The 22732-nt window shown below is 38.2% G+C and overlaps 1 protein-coding gene and 1 pseudogene across 1 annotated transcript in view; one reads left to right on the top strand and one right to left on the bottom strand.

Moving 5' to 3' along the window:
- Positions 1-6999: 6999 nt before the first annotated feature.
- CYB5B (cytochrome b5 type B) overlaps positions 7000-22732 on the bottom strand; it is a 30178-nt gene continuing 14445 nt past the window's right edge. The window contains exons 2-5 of the mRNA XM_069456391.1: positions 18704-18832; positions 18136-18165; positions 12312-12340; positions 7000-9871 (exon numbers count right to left, since the gene is read on the bottom strand). Coding sequence (XP_069312492.1) covers positions 9781-9871; positions 12312-12340; positions 18136-18165; positions 18704-18832 — 279 coding nt within the window. The 3' untranslated portion in view covers positions 7000-9780. The remainder of the gene's footprint in view (positions 9872-12311; positions 12341-18135; positions 18166-18703; positions 18833-22732) is intronic.
- Positions 21605-22197, top strand: LOC138373901 (ER membrane protein complex subunit 3 pseudogene; annotated as a pseudogene).

The raw sequence follows: 22732 nt of genomic DNA, 5'->3' as shown, positions 1-22732 counted from the left end.
AGATAATGTATCAGCACAAATATGATAAAAATGATAATATCTATTATGTACAGTTCTAATATGATAAAGCACGTCAGTAACACACTTGATCTCAATGGGCTTAAACCTCCCTCAGTTTCAGAAAATTTATTCTTTTGTACAAAGTGAAAATATGATATCCTGCGATCATCAATCATTTTAGTTGTTCTCACAGTATCCAACTGCCATTTGATATCCTATGGATTTTTAAATTTTCATTCTTGTTAGGATTCCAGGTCTTTCTTAAGAATAACATAGGAGTCATATATATCTTATTATCCATTCTAACATCAACTGCAAATGTATCTTTTATTTACAACCTAATACTACCCCACTTTGCTTTTTCAGTCTTTTTGAAAGAAGTTGAATATTTCATGATGTCAAGACCCAATACAGTCAAGGATCCTCTAATGCAGATCCTAAATGTTACGAAGAAGCGTCTGTTTGCTCTATAAAGGTCAGATCAAGGTTGTAGAGATTTTAAGAGGAATGTTCTTTCTCTACCCTACCAGCAGAGGGCACATTTTCCACTTCTGTTTTGTTATAACTACCCCAACCAAGCAATCCCGTGTATTCTGGGCATCAACCGTGTGCGGGGCGTTGCACTGGGTACGGTGATGGAACATAAAGTTAGTATACTGCCCCATCCCTGCCCTCAAAGAGACTCCAGTCTAGTTGGGAAGACTAACACACAAACTATTCGGGTGCCAAAGAAAGAAACAGCATGAGTGTGACACGTACTCAGAGAAGGGGGAATTCAGTTGAAGCAGAAGGGAGTGATTTGAGGTTTCATGGAGAAAAGTGAGACTTGCGCTGGACTTTGGAGTCTGGGTAGGACTCAGGAAGGCCAGCATGGCAAATGTGCTGCCTGTCTGCTGCTAACACTCTTCATGCCCACGGCAGGCATTGCTAATAAGTGCCAAGGTGGCTCCACTTCCTACTGAGGTCAGAGCCAACCCAGTGCTCTGGGTAACCCAGACCTAATCACTGGAACCAGAACTCATGATGAAACCCATTTGGTGGTAGGGATGGGTTGGGAGTGGGCGTTGGTTATCGGCTCATGGAAAAGAACTCCCCAGGTAGGAGGGAGCAAGGTGGAAGTAGAAGACGGTAGAAGTGGCTGGCTGAGAGCAGGTTGTCTAGGTAATCAAGTCTGATGGGTAGTGATGAGTCAAATCATAGAGGATATTGAAAACTAGGCAGTTCTCAAATAAAGAATGTGTTTAATAAAGAATGGCTTGGAAGGAATATGCATATCAAATACGGAAAATGATACGGGTGCATCGGTTTAAAACAAATCTCATTTAGAAAAAACCCAAACCTCTGAATAGCCTTAAGAGTGATAATTCTCACGAACAAGGGATTTCTTAAGTCACCAGACTGGGTTCATTTGAAAAGGATTATGGTACCAAAATGACTTCTACTTTACAAGTGCATAAGAAGAGATACACCAGCATTGGATCTGAGAGATTATCGGCAAAGAAAGTATCCAATTCTGCAGTGAAACAGGCCCCCTTAGATCCTGCTGTTGGGACTGTACATTGTGCCTCTCTTAGAAAGTGACATGGAAAGTGGCTCTAGAGCCTTAACAACATGCATGTTCTTTGACCCAGTAATTCCAGAGCAAGAAGTTTATCCTTAGGGAAAAAAGCAAAGAGGCATAGTAAAGGCTTTCTGACAAAGATTTCTTTGCAAGGCTGCTTATAACAAATAGATCGTTAAATGCCAAATAAAATTGCTAAAGAATCCCTGTACACTAATCTTAGCATTCATTGGTAGCCTTACATTTGTAATTTCTAGAATTCTTATTCTCTGAATGTTACTTTCCTAAAATAGCATAAAATTGTATTCATGGAGGCAATATCATCTCTCATCTCTCTTAAAGTTACCAGGTTTTTTTTTTCCCCCTCTTAAGTTTTCTTCTGCATTGTTTCTTCCTCTGACTTTTTTCTTCCTATTTGTTTTGGCCTCTATCTTTTATGGGAAGGCTTTCCAAAAATGGGTGATAGTCTTTGGCTATCCACTCATGGTTAACTGCCAGGCAAGGCACTAAAAACCTTTTCAGGATGCTTTGCATCAGCAGAGCTAGTAAATTCCAGGAATTCACTGTAGGGTGACCAAGTAGAAGCCTCAAGATGTCAGTATCTCTAGCTCTTTTTTCTTGAATTGGTCAGTGTCTCTAGAGAGGAATCTTCTTACTACCTGCCTAGGGGAGTATAACCTTGACTGTTGGAGTTCTAGGAGCCAAGGGGTGAGAGGTCTCAGCAATGAGGATGAAATGCCACCCGATGCCCACTTTCAGCTCCATACTTACCACTGCCCTCATATCAAGGTCCTCTCGTCGGGTTCAACTTTTCCCCACTTGTGCAGGGTAGCTGGGACTACAGGAGCATGCAACCATGCCTGCCTTTTTTTTTTTTTTTTTTTTTTGAGAGACTAAGTCTCCCTCTGTTGCCCAGGCTGGTCTCAAACTCCTGGCCTCAAGCAATCCTCCTGCCTCAGCCTCCCAAAGTGCTGGGATTATAGGAGTGAGCCACTGTCCCCAGCCTGGGGATGTTTTTACGTGAGGAATATTTCTTCTTCCCAGAGATACTGAGACCCGGCAGGGAATACCAAATGAGTTTCTGCCTTACGGGAGTTTAGCTATACTTGGAAAGACAGAACCCTTATAAGGACATTACCAACGAAAGTGTTTTAAGGTCATTTAAGTTGTAGAGACCACAGTAGTCACGTGCATTTCAGAAACCGAATTTGAATTAATTTAAGACAAAAGCAAACTGATTGACTCACATAAAATGTCCAGAGGTAGAATGTAGACTTAAATGAAGGTTAATAGAAATGTTCAAACAGAAACGCACTACTTAGATGATCCAGTTTATAAACAAATTGAGTTATTTCTCCCAAACATTCTCTAGGACAGACTGTTGGGCACATTCTTGTACCACACTTAAAAATGAAGAGGTAGCGGGCACAATGCTGTGTGTCTGTGTGTCCCAACTACTTGGGAAGCTGAGGAGGGAGGATCACTTGAGCCCAGAAGTTAGAGTCCGGCCTGGGCATCATAGCGAGATCAGATCTCTTTTAAAAAAAAAAAAAGACGACGACGAGGACGAGCACAGCTGAGGCACCATCTCGTCCTTTATAGAGTAAAACATAAGGCAAAGTAAGAGGGGCAAAATGAGGTAGGATGAGAGGTGGGGGAAAAATCAAATAAAAAATGAAAAAAAAAAAAGATTCAAAAGAGAGAAGGGGGTCGGACTGGGAGACTTGGAAACCTCATTTTCCTGTGCTGTCCCTGGCTTAGCCTCTCCCAATTCTATCTCTATTTGTCCCTGATTAGATGTCTTAGGTAATTAAATCAGAGCAGGTAGGTTTGTGAGATGATTTGTTTTTACCGTGAACATCATTCTATTCTATAAAATAATCCCACCTCCATTTCTGAAAAACTGGGAAAAAACTAGAAAAAAGAAGGAAACTGAAAGAAAGATCTCCAGAGTAAGCTCTTTAAAGGAAAATGAAACTACCTGCAGTTTTTTGTGTTTCTTTTTTTCAATTTTTTCTCTTTCCAGGTCCATGTGGTTCTAAAGTTAACATCGCTCTTTCTTTCAGTTGCAGAGATTCGGGACCAGGAGCAAATAATAGGAAACTTCCTTGAGACTGGTACTTGTTACACTTAACAAACAGCATTGTATTTGCATTATGTTGTATTTTTTTCTCCAGTGAACTTGAATCATCTTTTCACCATATAACAATTTCAAAAGCTGGAAACCACAGTTTCCAAATCTTATGTTACATGCATAAAATATAAGATTCCATTTCTCATCCTTCCAAGATTCACAGAAATCCATTCAGAAGAGGCTAAAGTTAAGTCAACCAATCAAACATTGCTTCTCATTAAAAACTATATACTTATACATATTGTTCCAGGTTAAATCTTATCCAGGACCCAAGACTGGTGAAGTCACACACAGATTTCTCATCTGTGCTGCTTCAGGATTTCATCAGTTGTCCTCAATTCTCTACCCTTTATAGGCTGCCTCATCAAAGGTTGTTTCCAGCAACATAGTTCAATTCTAAAGTCTCATTAACTGGCTTCAGGAAACTGTTTTGCAAGGGATTCGAGGTTCATTTCAAAGCAGTTGTCTCTACTGAGACAGGCTTAAACCCTGGCTCTCCTCTTAGCAGCTCTGTGGCACCAGGCAAGTCAGGTGGCTCTCTGAGCAGGGGTAAAATTTGGATGCCCCCATCTGCCCTGTAAGGATACTGTAAGATTAAGGATTAGCAATGTTGGTAAACTGCCAAAGACACTGGACGGCAAACAGTAGGTGTCATATAAATGACAGTATTACAACTGCATCCTCACGGCTCATCTGAAAAGCAACTCTAATCTCTCCTTAATGCTTCCTAAAGGAATTTCGTTTTTAAAATGCTGGTATACATGTGATTAAGCTGAGTGGGCACTGCAATACATAGTCTAGATATCTAGTTAGCTAATTCACATGAGATGTATGCTATCAATGAGCAGCAGTTTAATAGATTGTGTGGTGATTTCTTACTTTAAATTTACATAATTGGAATCACAGTCTTCTACCTCAGGCTTTTGTGAATCAAACCGGGATTTGTCAAGCACCTACCGAAATACTCAGGATCAGAGAAAGTGCTGTGACAATGAACGCTTATTAGTCCTGAAGATTAAACATTAGATCCAAACGCTGGTAACGAGAATGGGGCTATCCTTTCCTGTTAGTAATCCTCAATTCCTGTGATAGTGAAACCACCAAGCCCTAATGAACGATCTCTCAACGGTAATCTGATACAATGTTAGAAGGCTATCAGTATGTTTTAAAGGTAATTATAAAAATGGTTTATTTCCCTTATTTTATTAACACAGTCACTAGAACTTCAATCTCAGTGTTTAATTTTCCCCAACAGTTTAGCTATTTCCAAGAAAAACAATCATTTGAAGACTGGCCTTCCAGATAACAAAACATTATTAGTTTGTATTGGCTTCTCTTTACGAGATAGTTTCAGCAAAAACAGACCCCCAAACCTATCTAGCTGGTCCCCGCTTCACATACATTATTAGGGCAAAAGCCTTGATTTTTGTATCTCCTGATTATAAAATGAGCAACTCACTTCAAGCAAAGAGCTGTGACAAGAATGCTGAAGACCCACAGAACTCCCCGTCAAGTTAACACTACACACAATACTAGCACCGGTACAGGTGACTTTCACGCTTTTCAAATTCTTTTCTTCCAGAACACTTGAGGATTACAGAGGCAATACTTCTACTTAAAAGAACACATTAAAAAAAAAAAAATGTAGTCAGGGCAAGAAAAGGAAAACAGTATCTTTATTGTGTGTAGTTCTAACAAACATTCATTGTGTGCACATTCCAACAGAAAGAGACAAAGATCTTTGTTCAAAATATGCTGAAATAAAATAGGTAAACAAACTCCACTATTGAATACCAAAAGGAATGTTAATATTACTCGATCACAGTTGAGGGTGAAGTAAAAAGAACAGAAGTTAAATACCTGAAATAGTGTTTTGCCCAAATAGCAAATGTTTGGTGCTGGCGTGGGCAAACAGCAGCTACTAAAACTTATGAGTAAGATGCTGGCTGTAGGGTAGGTAACTTGACAAATACCTCTCTGCTTCTTTGGAACCTCACTCCTAGATCACCCCCACAAATTCCAAACTTGGCTCTTTCAGAGCACAACAGCCAAATGTGACTAAACTCCCCATTACTTCTGTGATATTTGGCAACAGAGTGAGATAGTTTAAAAAAATTGATTTCTTGTTGAGACAAGACATGTCTGAATCCATTTCTCCTGGGATAGGAGGCAATGAACATTAATGTTCTGCATTTCAATCTCCTAAAATGCAATTTAACCAGATAGGTATCACTTGACATTTTAAAGCATGAGATACCATAAGTAATGACATACCTGGCCTGCAAAACATTTTTCATTGCACCACATCGGAACTAAATGAGTATAAACTCAACAATGTTCTTATTTCACAACATATGCATTTATGATAACTGCTTAAAGAACTTTACAGGCCCAAATTATAGGTTCCAATAGAGTTTCGTTTTTGCTTAAGTGGTCACAAGGAGATCTAAAAACAATGTCAACTTTGACCATGCCACTTTCTTTCTTTTTTTTTTTTATTTCATATCTTATTTATTCATTAGCTATCATCAAAAAAGGGGGCATCTATATTCTGAAAGTAATTTTTTCTCTAAAATCTAATATTACATTTTAGTATTAGGTTTTTAATTATTAAACTTTCTAAAATATTTAAGAGAAAACAATTTTTAAATGTATATAAATGTTAATATTGATAACATAAAAATATTGTATTTTTAATGTCACGCTTGAAGGTGCTGACTGGGGGGGGGATGCAAGGAGGGGATGGGTATATACCTACATTATGAGTGCAATGCGCACTGTCTGGGAAATGGACACACCTGGAGCTTTGACATGGGGGGACAGGCGGTACACGGGCAACGTATGTAACCTGAACTTTTGTATCCCCCATAATAAGCTGAAATAAAAAAAAAAAAAAAAAAAAAAAAAGAAGGCCGGGCGCGGTGGCTCACGCCTGTAATCCTAGCACTCTGGGAGGCTGAGGCGGGAGGATCACTCAAGGTCAGGAGTTCGAGACCAGCCTGAGCAAGAGTGAGACCTCGTCTCTACTAAAAATAGAAAGAAATTATATGGACAACTAAAATATATATATATACAAAAAATTAGCCGGGCATAGTGGCGCATGCCTGTAGTCCCAGCTACTCGGGAGGCTGAGGCAGTAGGATCGCTTAAGTCCAGGAGTTTGAGGTTGCTGTGAGCTAGGCTGACGCCACGGCACTCACTCTAGCCTGGGCAACAAAGTGAGACTCTGTCTCAAAAAAAAAAAAAAAAAAAAATATTTAAATTCAGCTATGTTATGTTCAGTAATTTATAATGTTTTTTGACTTAAGATTTTTTTCAACTGAACATAACTTTACATTATACCACTTTCTTATCTTTATAACCGTAGAAGTCATCTGGAAACCAAAAGCAATTCCCAAGAGTCAGGAGCTAGGAAATTTTGGAAAACAGGCACTAACACCCTTTATTCTGGTGGCACAAAATTCCCCTCATCTGCTCCTTCTGAGTTCACCAGCTATGATGTGTACAATATGGTGTGCAGCAGCAGCTAGTCTTCCTCGGAATAAACAACCCAGCACCCCAGAGACCAGCTGGCATTGTCCACCAATGGGGACTGGCTCCACTTGCTCTCCTGAGGTGTTTTCACAACCTACTAATGTCAAGACTGTTTCGAGAATTCAAGTCTGCTTCTTAAACAAAACTCCTTTTTGATGGATTTGGCTCATGTACTGTATTACTTTATTGTTTAGAAAAAACTCTGCAAACTCTTACACAAGATCTACCTTTCACCTGGCTGTTTTTGTAGGCAGCAGAATAATAGTAAATGGACCCAAAAGTGGTTTTTATAATACAAAGTGACATCACATTCGCAGTAGCTTCAAAAGAAGCCCTGGGTACTGGATGGATTTCATGGATGGTAGTGACAAAATCTGAAAATTTTTTCCCTCTGGCTCTCGGTAAAAACAAGTCTACATATAAACAGGAAAAGAAAACCAATACGAAGTAGAAAAACATACCTTTTCATTGGTGTTTACCCTAAAAATATCAAAACACCAATTTTACTTAAGACTATAGTTCTTTCACATTTCTTAGAAGCCAGATGTTTTTCATTCAATTTTGGAGACTGCCAACACACTTTTACAATTGATTCAAGTTATCTTCTGGCTTAGTTTTAGCTTGAATGTCCCCTTTCCAGCTCCTCACTGCTCCTTTGTTCTTTACTTCTACCCGAATGTACTCTCCGTAATCAAGTAATCCTGCCACTTAATTATTACAGCAAATCCATATCCTTATTCAAGGAACCCTTTCTAGCCTTTAAATGGAGGAGCTTCAGTTCACACCACTTTTGTTACATAATAACCAAGGACTTTTGTTCAATAAATTGTCTTAAAGTGGCATCTTATAATACATACAAATATTTTCTGAAGATAAAAGTTTTACTAAACCCATATCACAGATAATAAAAGCCAGCCAGAAATGCTCTAAAATTACTCCAAAATATATTCAAGTGTATGTGCAAATACAAGGTTAATATTATTTAGATGAATTCTAAATTCATTCAACAGCTAAATCACAGGATACAAGACCTGGGTTGAACTTTTTCTTAAATAGTTTACATGGGCAGACACTGGTTTGCTGGGCAGTTTCCTGTCTCATCAAGTCCCTGGCAGGCTGGAGGGGAGAGAGGAGATACTGAGCAGCATCTCTGGTCCTTCCTGAACTAAGATGCTCCCTGCTAGAAATGACAATGGCTCAGAAGCAGACTGGCAATCCTAAAAGGAAGCGGAGAAAAATCACCACAGTTGCCGGCAGAAAACGGATAGTGCTTCCATGGGAGAAAAAATAAAGCCAAATATGCCAGAGAAATGGCTGAACCAATAAGAAACAGTAACATAATTCTAAATAATAACCTGCTTCTCAAGGAAACACACATCCAAGAAAATAAACTACCATTTTTTTTTTTTTTTTTTTAATTCTCAACAGAAAAACAGAACAAAATCACAGGTTGGAGCCATGGAGGTAAAATACAGATGCAATGGAAAACAGTCTCTTGTCACAATCTTCCACTTTCAAATGCCATTTTATAATGGAAGTTATTTTACTGGGGCAAACAGAGGGTCAAATTGGAGTCTCTCACTTTTGTAAAATATGGAATCAAAAACTTGCTAATCAGTAAATTAAAAAGCATCAAAAATCCCTGGTAGAGTTCTACAGACATAATTATACATTTATATTTTACCAATAAAAGATAGCTAGGGGGAAAAAAAGAGTTGGCCAGAAACTGGTGCCAAACCAAAGTGAAAGCTTTGGTGCTTTTTCTAAACTCCTATCCTAAAGTAGTGTTTTTCACTATTTTTCAAAAGAAAGATTACTCTGAATTTGTCAGGGTTCTAACACTCCAGTTCATCCCCCTTCCTTTCTGTGTCTCTTCCCACCCCCAAGAAATAACGGGGAAACGTAGTTTTGTCCAGCACCATTTGGGAAGCGGAGGGGCTGGACTTGGATGGGAAGAGCTCCCTGCTACACTAGCTTGGGAGGGAGGAGAAGGCCACACAGTTCTTTGTGGTTTTAACAAATACAAACGAGGAACAGATCATTTGGCAGTTATATTTTAAGTAATAAGTACACACCTTTACCTCATAATTAAACCCCTTATGATGAATAATAGAATTAAATCAGAATTTTTTTAAAAAATTTACTTAAAAGAAAAATGGAAAAAGCTTCTACACTAGACTGCTGCCCTGTTAAGAATGTATAATGTGGAAAGTATTGGAAAGCAGGCATTTTTACCAAAAAGCAATGTCACTACAACATATGAATTGCAATTATGAACAGAAAGTTTTGAAATGTAAGTGGAAACCAGTGCGAAGAGAGCGAACACTGGCAAGGACACAGACTGGTGAGCAGGTGCTCTGGGCGTAAGGCTCTGAAAGATGAAGGACACACTGGTCCCAGATCTGAGGCGGATGTCTAACCAACCGTCTTGACTCAAGGGGGAAGGATACAACTGGCAAGATTCAAAGAGAGGGGATCGTGGCAGCCCCCAAGCAAGTCTCTGGTTTTCACTCCCAAGTGGACATGTTTTCCAGACTTCAGCCAGGCTTCCTCAGGAGGATTTGCTTTCCAGTGTGTAGTAGCGATACAGGAAACCTAAGAGAATAGCGCCTACGATGGGGAAAATCCAATATACCCAGCAACTAGAAGTAGGGGAAAAAAGAAATAAAGTTGTGAATGTTTTATACCAAATGTTCACTATCTTTCAGCATTCATATGTTAATATTTATATGAGCAAAGAGTTTGGATTTACTTTGGGAAATTTAACTGCTTTTATCATACAGTACTTGGAAAAAAATACTTGGAGTATTTATTATTCAAAGCTCAGAAACAGAATGAATAGTATGATTTCAGAAAAGATATACACACGTACTTCCATATGTGTTTCTACAAAGACTATATATAAGTGGTTATTTCTGGGTTATGGCATTATGGATAGTTTCACATTTTCTTATTTGTGCCTTTGTTTTTCACTTATTCTACAATTAACATTATATAAGTGCCATTTCATGTATGTATGGAGGTATAACAGAGTTAAGCAAATTGACAGTTGGCTTAAAAAATATTGCAAGAGATTATCCTTAAGAGTTTCAGAAAAGTAATCATTCTCCTTAAATTCTTCTTTTCTAATAGAGCTTATTAGCACACTAGTTTTGAGGTATAATTCTTCCATGATCCAAATGACCTGGCTGCCCTTCTACTTAAGACATACGCAGTCTTGGCATTAAAAGGTTTGAAGCCAATAAAACCAACTGAGATCCATAATAAAAACGATTCTCTTTGCCTAAACATGCCTAGTACTTTGTACACTTAAGTATGGCAGAAAGCTACTCTGGACAAGTTTAGAATGTCAGCCAGGTAGCTTTATTTTAAAAACAGGCAAGACAGCACATGGGAACTTTGAATTAATCTCCCCAAAAGAGTAATGAATTCAGACTTCTTGAAGAGCAACCACAAAAGACTAAAGAATCCAAAAGTAGGATCCCTGAGAAAATACCGAAGAAGAAAAATTCTTCAGTACAAAAGACTAAGAATGGTTGACCACTAATCCTCATATACTCTTTCCTAATACTTAACTGCCACTGAGGAGAGACCCAGAGAAAACACATTTACAGTAACTTCATGGCAAAAGACAGAATTTTCTTCTTGGAGATTCATTCATGTTACTGCATGTTTGTGATTCATTTACTTTTATTGTACTTGTAGTATGAATAAACCAATTTATTAATTCATTTTATTAATGAACAGATATTAGGGTTGTTTCCAATGTTAGAATATCTTGACTAATGCTACTCTGAACATTCCTGTACGTATTTCCTGGTATACTTGTGCATACATTTCTATTGAATATATCCCTAGAAATGGAATTACTGGGTCAAAAGTTATTTATATTATCAAATTTACTAGATAATAGCAAATTGTTTTCCAAAGTGATTATACCCATTTACATTACCTTAGGAGTGCTTAAGAGGATTGGGGATCCACTTCCTAATCAACTCTTATTTGCAGAATTTTTTTCATTTTTGCCAATCTTGTAGGTATGAAATATACCCATGATTTTAATTCATATCTCTCTGATGATGAATGAGATTAAATCTTTTTTCTATATGCTTATATAATATTTGCGTTTCCTCTTCTATAAAGTGCTTGAATCTTTTTCTTATATTCTACTGAGGTATTTTTTAAAAATTGATGTGTTGGAATTCCTGATGTATTCTGCACAATAATCTCAATCAGTTTTATGCATTAAGTCTATTGCAAGTTTGTGGCTTGCATTTTCAAATTCTTTATGCAACATTTGGCTGACTATAGTCCTTAATATCAAGGAAACTGAATTTACTAATAGTTTATACTTTGTCCATTACTTCAAATAAAAGACCTGGCATTTTATTGGAAAAAAAGATACAATTTTCTCCCTTTCTCTGCAATACTTTAAGTGAGATGTCCAAAAGATACAAGAGCTAGGCTCTACATAATCTCTACAAAGATTTTTTTGACAAGCCAAGGATCCCACAGTAGTCATCTCAAGTAGAGGCACTTAAGGGATGGTAATTTATACCTTTCAGAGCTAATACTACTGTATTACTAATATTACTATAAGGGATATACTGTAAGGAAACCTCTGAGAAAACCCAAATTCCTAAATATGACTGTAATAATCTTGTTTCTTCTGTTAAAATGTAATAATAGCACCTACCTTAAAGAGTGGTTGTGAGGAGTAAATGAGAATAAGTTTTGGTGGAATCACATAGCTGAGCTGAGCTGCAGAGACTGAGGGATTGACTTAGCAGTAGTTACCTGTCCATGCACAATGGACATTAATCTTAGTGTGATTCCAATTTATGTCACAACGAGATTTAATAATTACTCAAGGCATGAACCTTTCAGATCATTCAAAATGGTTGCAACTGTAAAAAATCATTTTGCTGAAGTCAAGGAACTACTGAATTTGCAAAGATTTTGGCCAAAAAAAGAATTAGCTGTCAAACTGTACTCGTAAATTATGTTATACATGTATATTTACGGAAGAACCTCCTGCCACATTATGTTGAGCATAAGGAATTCTGTTAAGGGGATACTAACCTTTTGCACGTATTATTTTCCGAAGGGTCCTGAAGATGACACATATTCAAAAATAACAAACAAACAAAAAAGAAGATTAACACAGCACATATAAATCTTCTTGAATAAGTATACAAACGCTGTAGCTGATAACAGAACTTCCTCTTTCATGCATTTTGATGTTTATAAATGTATAAGCAATGGGTGGGCTGGGAATTTTATTTCTGATAACATGCCAGTATTCCCTAGTGAAGAACCACTAATGAAAGCAATGACCTAAACTATTTTAGATGTCAAAAAAAAATGCTTATGATATAAAGTATATTGAAATGGACTAATCTGCAGTCACAGTGATGTGCCTGGTTCAGCTGGGCTTGCCACTGGCAGTAGCTAACATCACATTTTCTTTTTCTTTTTTTAAAAATAAATTTGAGAAGCTTGTAATATATTTATTGGTTATATAGGTAGTCTTTTTTTTTTCTCTCTTTTGGGGACAGAATCTCACTCTGTCACCCTGGTAGGGTACAGTGGCCTCATTGTAGCTCACTCACTGCAACCTCAAACTCCTGGGCTCAAGCGATTCTCCTGCCTAAGCCTCCCGAGTAGCTGGGACTACAGGCACGTGCCACCATGCCCGGCTAATCTATTCTATTTTTTGTAGAGACAGGGTCTCACCACTTTTGCTCAGGCTGAACTCCTGAGCTCAAGCAATCCTCCTGCCTCAGCCTCCCAGAGTGCTAGGATTACAGGCGTGAGCCACTGTGCCTGGCCTAACATCACATTTTCTGTAAACATTTTAAAAAGCCGAAAAAACTCTTCTCTTGTAACATATAAATCAACTGTGAAATGCTCTAGATCATGCAGGTGATCGCTTTATGGATTATAGAAATGAACTGGTTTACACTCTGAAATATTTATAATTATGACTAGAGACCTTAGGGTGTATTTCACAATGAAAAGGGAAAGAATAGAATTAAGGGAAAGAAAATGCCAAAATAATCTTCAAAAACGAATTTTAGCAATAAAAAGTAATGAAGCTGGGCGTGGCGGCTCACGCCTGTAATCCTAGCACTTTGGGAAGCTAAGGCAGGAGGACTGCTTGAAGTCAGGAGTTCAAGACTAGCTCTGAGCAAGAGCAAGACCCCATCTCTACTAAAAAAAAATAGAACAATTAGCTAGGCATTGTGGCGCATGCCTGTAGTCCCAGCTACTCAGAAGACTGAGGCAGGGGGATCACTTGAGCCCAGGAGTTTGAGGTTGCTGTGAGCTACGATGACCCCACTGCACTCTAGCTGAGGTGACAGAGGGAGACTCTTGTCTCAAAAAAAAAAAAAAGTAATGAAGTACTGATATATGCTACAACATGGATGAACCTTCAAAACATTATACTAAGTGAAGGAAGCCAAACACAAAAGACCACATGTTATATATGTCTGTTTATATGAAATCTCCAGAACAGGACAATCAATAGAGGCAGTAAGTAGATCAGTGGTTGCCTAGGGCTGGGGGCAGAGGAGGAGTGGTGGGGAAAAGGAAAATGACTGCTAATGGGTATGGGATTTCTTTCTGGAGTGATGAAATTGTTTTAAAATTGATTGTGATTATGGTTGCACAGCTCTGCAAATATACTAAAAATCACTGACTCATACATTTTAAATAGGTGAATTGTACGGTATGAGACTTGTATCTCAATAAACCTATTATTAAAATTTTTAAAACTCACTTTAAATATCAAATGAAGTTACTGATTCCCTTAATTAGCTGTATAGTACAGAAGGCTTGCAAACTTAACTGCCAGAGGGAAAAAACCCATTAGCATAGGTTGCTGCTGCCCAAAATATCATCTCTGCCAATATGTAGAAGTATACCAGGCTATGAACATAGAATATCAACTCTGCCTAACCAGTTTTCCATAATCTCCAAGAATTTTCAGAAACCAAACATACTGGCCCAGATATACTTTAGAGCAGTCTGTGAAATGAGTTTTAATTCCGTATATCCAAAACACTTTCTTTTTTTTTTTTTTTTTTTTTTTTTTTTTTATTTTTATTTATTTATTTATTTTTTTGTTGAGACAGAGTCTCACTTTGTTGCCCAGGCTAGAGTGAGTGCCGTGGCGTCAGCTTAGCTCACAGCAACCTCAAACTCCTGGGCTTAAGCGATCCTACTGCCTCAGCCTCCCGAGTAGCTGGGACTACAGGCATGCGCCACTATGCCCGGCTAATTTTTTCTATATAGATTTTTAGGTGTCCATATAATGTCTTTCTATTTTTTTTTTAGTAGAGACGGGGTCTCGCTCAGGCTGGTCTCGAACTCCTGACCTTGAGCAATCCACCCGCCTCGGCCTCCCAGAGTGCTAGGATTACAGGCGTGAGCCACCGCGCCCGGCCCCAAAACACTTTCTTGCAAATGAATACAGGCCCCACACTGGAAAGAAATTAGCCTATAGGCAAGTAAGACTTCAAATAAAAGTTTTGTATAAACCATATATTAATGTATTACTATACTTCTTCAGGACCTTGATGATTATGATCTGGGACATTTCTGCTACCACAGTAAGCATCCATCTAATTAAAACGTGTTACAGGTCAATCTTTGAGAAATACAACAAATGTTACTATCTTATAGATGTGGAAGGTGGTAGTGGTGGCAACGGTGGTGAGTGCATCCAGTTAATTTATAATGTTGCCATTTGAAATATTCCATTATAGTAGCAAAGATATAATTGAATTCCATCAAGAAAATGTCCATGACCTTTTATGCTTTATCCACATATATGCCAATGATTTACAGAACAAAATATTTAGTTACTATTTTAAAAAAAAAAAAAAAAAAAAAACTGGGATAATTGGAAAGGCTTATACAAGAGCATCACTGCATAATGTATGTATCATGATGTTTAATCTATAACTACATTAAAAGTTATATACTTCATTTAAATGTATTCTCTAGATGTCAAAGCTTTTAGCCTTTTTTACAACCAAAAGCCCTGGATGTATGCTAAGTAGAGTGAGCCTTGGACAGTGTAATAAGCAACTGAGAGAAGAAAGAGAAAGAGAGACCAGAGAGAACCAAGAGCAGAATATGCTGAAATTGTAATGGTTTCTAATAAACAATAAATAATTTAAAATATGTATGGTGTTTTATCAACTAAGTACTGCAAAGTGCCCCTCTTTCAAGATTAATCCATCCCAGGAGGCAAAAAAGACTGACTTGTCTTGTACCTTAGAGGAACAAGAAGAGGAAGTATACATTCCCTTTAAGATACTGACAGCCAAGTAAATGCCAAACTACGGTGACCCCACTTTTAATCAACTACAATATAATGAAAGAGATGTTTAAGACACAGCTCTTAGCAGCCAAGTCCCTCAACCAAGTTTGGAAAGAAGCCAAATAAATTATTTTTAATTTTATAAAAGTGAAAAAAAGTTCTATTAACACATAACGTTCCTTGGCCTTCACCCTTCCTCTATGTGCAGTTTCCCAATCCTCATTTCCACAGCTAAGTGCTGTGCTAAACCTAATGGATACTTTAGTGAAATTCCTACAGTTTATAGCTGACTTTAATTTATCCCTTTGGGTGTCCGGGCATATCTGGCTAGTTATGTTCATGCCCAGACTTTAATACTCTCAACTTCTGGCATGGAAAGTACTGCAATACTGTGATTTTAGTTACAAGAGAACAGATCAAATCCAAAGTTCTTCCAGCATAGCCTCTATTAAGTAATTAATATGCATGTTTCTTTATTCTCACTCAAAACTAACAGAAATTAACTGTGTAAATAAAACTGGTTCCTAAAGTTCAAGGTTCGTTAAGGCTTTAATTCCCCATTAAGATAAATAAGGAAATAAATGTATTTATATACAAATAAACAGTAAAGATGGGCTGTGTAGGGCAAAAGGAAATATTTTGTAATACCTGAGTAAGCTTTTTAGAAAGCTGCTCATAACTTAATTTATGTCTAATACCTTCAAGCCCAATGCTGTGAATCAGTTTCCACATTTATAAAATGAAAGGCTCAGATCAGATGAACTTGAATTCTAAAGTCATATTCAATTATCTCAACACAATTTTCTGAGCCAAAGGCATTTTAGTAAAACCTACAAGAGCAGCCTTCTGAAGGGTAGAGAAAGGAAACACCATTCTCTCATGTCTAGGAAGACTGAAGGAGCACATGTAGAGTATTCTCTCTTCCAGCAGCTATGTGAAGGAGAGTTTTTCCAGATACCCTTCCGAGAGGCACTACACCATAAATAAGTACTGACTCAATCTGATATGGTTAAAAGAATGACAAAGAAATGTGACAATTGGCAACCACATGGAAAGGGACTTAGGGGTCTGTAGGGGTAGGTTTCACTATGAATTCTGTTTATGAGAAAACATGAGAACAGAGCACAGATTTAAGGAATGTGGTATACTTTGTCCTCAGGATATAAATAAATTTAGGAAAGAATGAGCCAGAATTATGATTACGATGCATTAAAACATTATACACCTTCATCTATATAGTTTATATTTAGGCTTTCCAAGGCCTTTCCAAGATCCTCCTGCCTCAGCCTCCCAAGTAGCTGGGACTACAGACATGCGCCACCATGCCTGGCTAATTTTTTCTATATATTTTTAGTTTTCCAACTAATTTCTTTCTATTTTTAGTAGAGACGGGGTCTCGCTCTTGCTCAGGCTGGTCTCGAACTCCTGAGCTCAAACGATCCACCCGCCTCAGCCTCCCAGAGTGCTAGGATTATAGGCGTGAGCCAGCGCGTCCGGCGTCTTGGCCAACTTTAACTGCTGTGTCAAACCTGTTCAGTAATTCCAGCACAGTGAGGAATGAGGAATGGGAGGGAAGCAAGCAGCTAGAAAGAGGAAAAGGGGAAGGAGGCAGTATTGCTTCCATATAGGTTCTAGGCAGCACCTAAACTGCTTTCCCTTTAAACTGAAGGGCACAGCTTGGGCAACATAGTGAGTGAGACCCAGTCTGTATAAAAACTAGCCAGGCGTGGTGGTGCCTGCCCTGTTGTCCCAGGTACTCAGGAGGCAGGAGGATTGACTGAACCCAGGAGTTTGAGGTTGCAGTGAGCTATGATGACGCCACTGTACTCTAGCCTGGGCAACAGAGCAAGACCTTGTCTCAAAATAAATAAACAAATAAATAAATTAGAGGACAGTGTAACAGCTATCTGAAGGATGGAAGTCAAAGAAAATCTTAAGGGCATAAGGGAGATGAACCACTCAGCTTGTGGGAAGCAAAAAAGGCTTTCATATTTTCTTCCTGGTACCTAACGTAGTGCACATTAAGGTTTTCAAACATTTGAATACTTAATCTTTTGTTTTTCCCATATCACTGAGTAACTGGGAAGTACGTGGGCCTATCTGAGCCTCCAGGATAAAAGAATTAAATTTAGGAAATAAGGACAGAAAGGCCTCTGTATTACAGATAAACAAGATAACTAAAGTTGCAAGAAAAAACCAACTTTCCGATTCTTTTTCCAGCACACAAGCAATTATTATCACCTGTTCTATATAATGTAAGAGTAAGATACTTTTGTGCAACTGAACCCATAAACTAATTTCTTTCAAAACCATACGGGGCATAGCTTTGGAGTTTCAATTTTTTGAAAAAGCATACAGATGCATTAACAAAATGTTTCCTACTATTCAAGTCAGCTATTCTTTTTTCCTGAGATGGTACTGAGTCCAAATTCCTGAAAAATAGGATTTTGGCTTGGGGAAAAAGTAAACACTTTTTAACTTCTCTTAAGATAATTTTTTTTAAAAAGCAATTCTACTTGAGTAAACAGAAATATAAACAATTAAAATACATAAAACAAGTTGATGACTTCTTACCTTGCTACCACTTTCAGGTTTAAGGTCACTCTGCTCAAAAGAGGAAAACAAATAATATTTTAAGATATATCCAAATGAAATCTTACTTTGTGCTTATTTCTAACCTTGGAACTTGATACTACATTCTGGTGACGGTGAATTCTCTGGGAGACTTCCGGGTCTTTAGATAGGTACGGAACCCCACCCTGAGTACATCAGGGTGCCCTGTTAGAATGGTATGTATGGATGGTTTAAAACGTCCACAGTTACTACCTATAGCACGGAACTCACAAGAACAGCCAAACCACTATTTTAGACAGAGATGTTATTAATTGCTTTACAAAAACACATCAATCAATAAAAATAATAATCCCAAATCAACTCCCTTAGTTTTTCAGAGATATACACGTGCTGCTTGGCCAATAAGAGGCTATGTCTTAGCACAGTAAGGCTAGATGATTTTAGAGAAAATTTAGTCTGACTGTTGGGTAGAATGAATTTCCCTTTTAATAATTCCTTCCCTCATCCTGTTCTGTGACTGTTTAGTAGTTTTCTCTGCATAAGCTCTCCTAGCTCTGATAGTTCTTACCGGATGGACATCACCAATATAGTACTGCTTTAACATTTCTCTGGCATCAGTGGAGTGTCCTACATCTTCAAAGCTTTCACTTGCATCTACACCAGCTTGTTCCAGCAGAACCTCTTCTCCTCCAGGATGCTGCAAGGAAAAGAGATTTATTGAACAGGGAGTTCTCTGAAAAGCAAGCCAAATAAGTTATTTTTTCACCCTACTTTCCTTTCTCTTTTCTCCCTTTAATGGGAATGATGGAACAAAGTGGCATCCTGTGCCACCTGATAGGATGCAATGGGAGGAACACAGCCTAACTTCTGTGATATTCTAGCCAACAATGCATAATATGGGGATTACTGGGAGAAAACCTAGGACAACTGCTAATTGAGAAATATTCTACAAAATCTCTATGGACAGGACTGGCCTATGATCTCCAAAGATATCAAGGTCATGAAAGTCAAGGAAAGACTGAAGAAACTGATCCAGATTGAAGGAGGCAAGAGAGACATGACAACTGGGAACAACATGTGATCCTGGGTTGGTTCCTTTTGCCAACATTATTGTGACAGCTGCAGAAACCCGAATGGGGACTCCAGTCAAAGGGTATGTGAATTCCTTATTCTATTCTTGCAACTTTTCTGTGAGTTTGAAATTGTTCTAAAGTAAAAGTTTAAATAAATAAATAAGTAGTACCAGAGGAAACAGATTCTATAACTATAAGCTATGTGACCCTGAACAAGTTATTAAAAAATTGAGAAGTCTTTATTTATAAAATAGAGATAATAAGAATACTTATCTTGAGAACTGTGCGTATTAAATAATGATGCAAAACACTGTGTGCTCCTGAAGAACATGGTACAGTAGGTATAATATGCTACCATCTATGATTTTAAAAAGCAGATATTAATAGATACACATAGGCTTACACATGCATAAAATACCCCTGGAAATGCTGAAGAGAACCTGGTGGCTGGGAAACAAAGTGGGAAGGAAGACTTCACTGTATACACTCTTGAAATTGTTTTACCAAGTAAAGCATTACCTATTCAGAAAATAAATCGTTTTTTTTAAATTACACTTAATGTAGTCCTTGACTTAAAGTAAATAGTCAATAAACATTTACTTATAATTAGCAAATTTAGAATTTACATTATTCAACATATCCAAATTTATATTTTCGAAATGCTAAGTAATGCTTTTTACTTGGTTTTTTTTTTAACAACCATTTACGGGAGAACAATACCATTCCTATCTTAAATATTTATTCAACTGAAGTACAAAAACTCTAAGTGTAACCTCTCAGTCATTGTCACTTGCCTATGAGCTCCCTGAGGATAAGGAAAACTTCTATTTTTGTCTCCTAAAAGGTCTCCACCCAGCAGGTGGGTCTCACATCCCAGTATTTAAGCATGCTATTTTAAAGCAAAAGTAAGACAGTAACCATTTGTTATTATATCTGAAACCTCAGATGTGTTTTCTGTCAAGGAACTAAGTCATTAGTTCTGAAATTATGTCCCAATTTGCTCTATGCACCTCAGCTAGGGAAGATATTTTTTTCCTTCTGACACATCCCAACTATTATGTTTCCTTTCAGAGTAAAAGGACAACAAAACTTCTTAGAAGCTTGAGACATTTCAGGGAAGGACTGACTTCCTATACAGCTCTTTCTACAAAGTACTTTCATTTTCATCAATCTCTTTAAATAAGTAAACAAGGCACAACACTTTTAAAAAATATAAAAGTAAAAATTACATTAATATATTCACTGTGATAGATTTGGAAAAAACAAGAATAAAGAATCAACTATAGGCCGGGCGCGGTGGCTCACGCCTGTAATCCTAGCACTCTGGGAGGCCGAGGTGGGCGGATCGTTTGAGCTCAGGAGTTCGAGACCAGCCTGAGCAAGAGCGAGACCCCACCTCTACTAAAAAATAGAAAGAAATTATATGGACAGCTAAAAATATATATAGAAAAAATTAGCCGGGCATGGTGGCGCATGCCTATAGTCCCAGCTACTCGGGAGGCTGAGGCAGTAGGATCGCTTGAGCCCAGGAGTTTGAGGTTGCTGTGAGCTAGGCTGACGCCACGGCACTCACTCTAGCCTGGGCAACAGAGTAAGACTCTGTCTCAAAAAAAAAAAAAAAAAAAGAATCAACTATAGTCCTGTAACAGAAATAAGTACACTTAACAATTTGGTACATAAAATTCCATTGCTTGTCCTGTGCATCCTTTCAATCATTTCAGTCATTATTCTACAATTTCTATTGAGGCTGTACTATTAGTATTTTATGTAGTAGGTAGTGATAAATAAAAGTTTTTGTGTTCTTACAAAAGTGAATTCATACAGTACATGTTTTATTAGCCCTTTTTTCACTGAAGTGGGATCAGAGTGGTCCCAAAAAACACTTGGTTTAGTAACTCTCCCTCTAAAATGTGGTCTTAATAGAGATGGCTTAGAACAAGCAAAAAGATTTCAGGGAACCCTTGCTTTCTGTTTTAAAACTTTACAATCTTCAGATATTGTTATTTAAAATCAAATGGATGCAGGGCTACACAGGGCCTCCGGCAACCCAGCTGAAAGCAGTGCACTAGGTCCAAAACCACAGCAGCATCCTGGGCCAGTCCTAAGCCAAGACGATGCCCAGGCTGAGGGGCATGAGAAGGCCTTGAGGAGATTCCAAAGAAGAGCCTCCACGCCCAAGTAAGAGAAGCCAGGCAAGCTCTCAGTGAAGATGGTGGGTAGGAGCTGCTGGTTGACTCCAAGTCAGCCTCTGGATAGTCCTGCCATATTTATCATCACCTTCTTCTAGGGCATCATCCACCACTACGTGTTCATCCTGCTGCAGAGCGACAAGGAGCTCATCCAGGAGCAAGTATTTGACAGTTAAGTCCTAAACTGAAGCAGAGTCTTCAGGGAAAATGGAAATTACCTTCCCAAAAAAGGCTTTTTTGACATGAAAATACGACTTCAACAACCCAGAGGATGGATTTTTCAAAAAAGAAAAAGGAAAACAGTGCCACTTTCTCCCACTATGCTCTTGGACATGATGAAAGGCAATGTAACCAATGTCCTCCCTATGATTTTTACTGGTGCATTAATCAACATGACATTCTCAGGCTTTCTCACAACCAAGGTCCTATTTCCACAGACCCTGTGTTTTTAAGCCTATGCTCAGCAAGGCATCAAACTACCCACATTAGAAGTGTCCTGGGAGAGTTCTGCATCTTGTCATTTCCTCAATGTATTTGGGCCTTAGAGCATTTACTCTCTGATCCTGGGCCAAGATCATGGCCATGCTCAATAAAGAATGAGACAAGAGCAGATGACTGGAGCAGCCAAGGCCAGCCCGCAGATACCAACAAAGCTTCTAAGACAAAATGGGAAGTTCTGAAGGTAATGAATCGCCACTGGCACCAGATGATGTCAAAGAAGAGCTCATGGCCAAAGAAAAGACCTGTACTTTGAAGGCATGTTCAAAAAGAAATTACAGAGCTCCTTTTTTTTTTTTTAAAGACCAAGCAGAGATTTGCTCTGCCAGAACTTGGAGTAGCCCTTAACTTGCTAATGTTCATTTGAGCTAGAGCCTCTTGGAATAAAAAGAAACATGCATGAGCTGGTGGGCGTGCAGCAAGCATCACTCTTATCAAAGCCAGATTCCCCTTTTTGCCTGAAACTAGAGGAAATGAGGAGTATGTGCTGGGTGACGTGCAGGAAAAGAGCCACGTAAAAAATGTTTTTAATTTTCCTTCTGGTGATTCTAGAAATAAAAGGTAGACAAAGGGGGAAAACTCAAGCTAGTGATAATACATAAAAACTTACCAAAAATTCAATCTTTGGAAAAAGGATTGAGGATTATAACTAATTATTATGGTCAGTAAGTCTGACTTTCTTTTTTTTTTAGAGACAGGGTCTTGCTCTGTCACCCAGGCTGGAGTGCAGTGGCACCATTATAGTTCACTGCAGCCTCAAACTCCGAGCTCAAGGGATCCTTCAGCCTCAGTCTCTCGAGCAGCTGGGACTATAAGCATGGGCCACCACACCTGGCT

This window comes from Eulemur rufifrons, chromosome 23, assembly GCF_041146395.1.
Source record: "Eulemur rufifrons isolate Redbay chromosome 23, OSU_ERuf_1, whole genome shotgun sequence".
Taxonomy (NCBI): Eukaryota; Metazoa; Chordata; class Mammalia; order Primates; family Lemuridae; genus Eulemur; species Eulemur rufifrons.
Note: the sequence above shows the minus strand (reverse complement) of the source record. Positions and strands in the feature narration are given on the sequence as shown.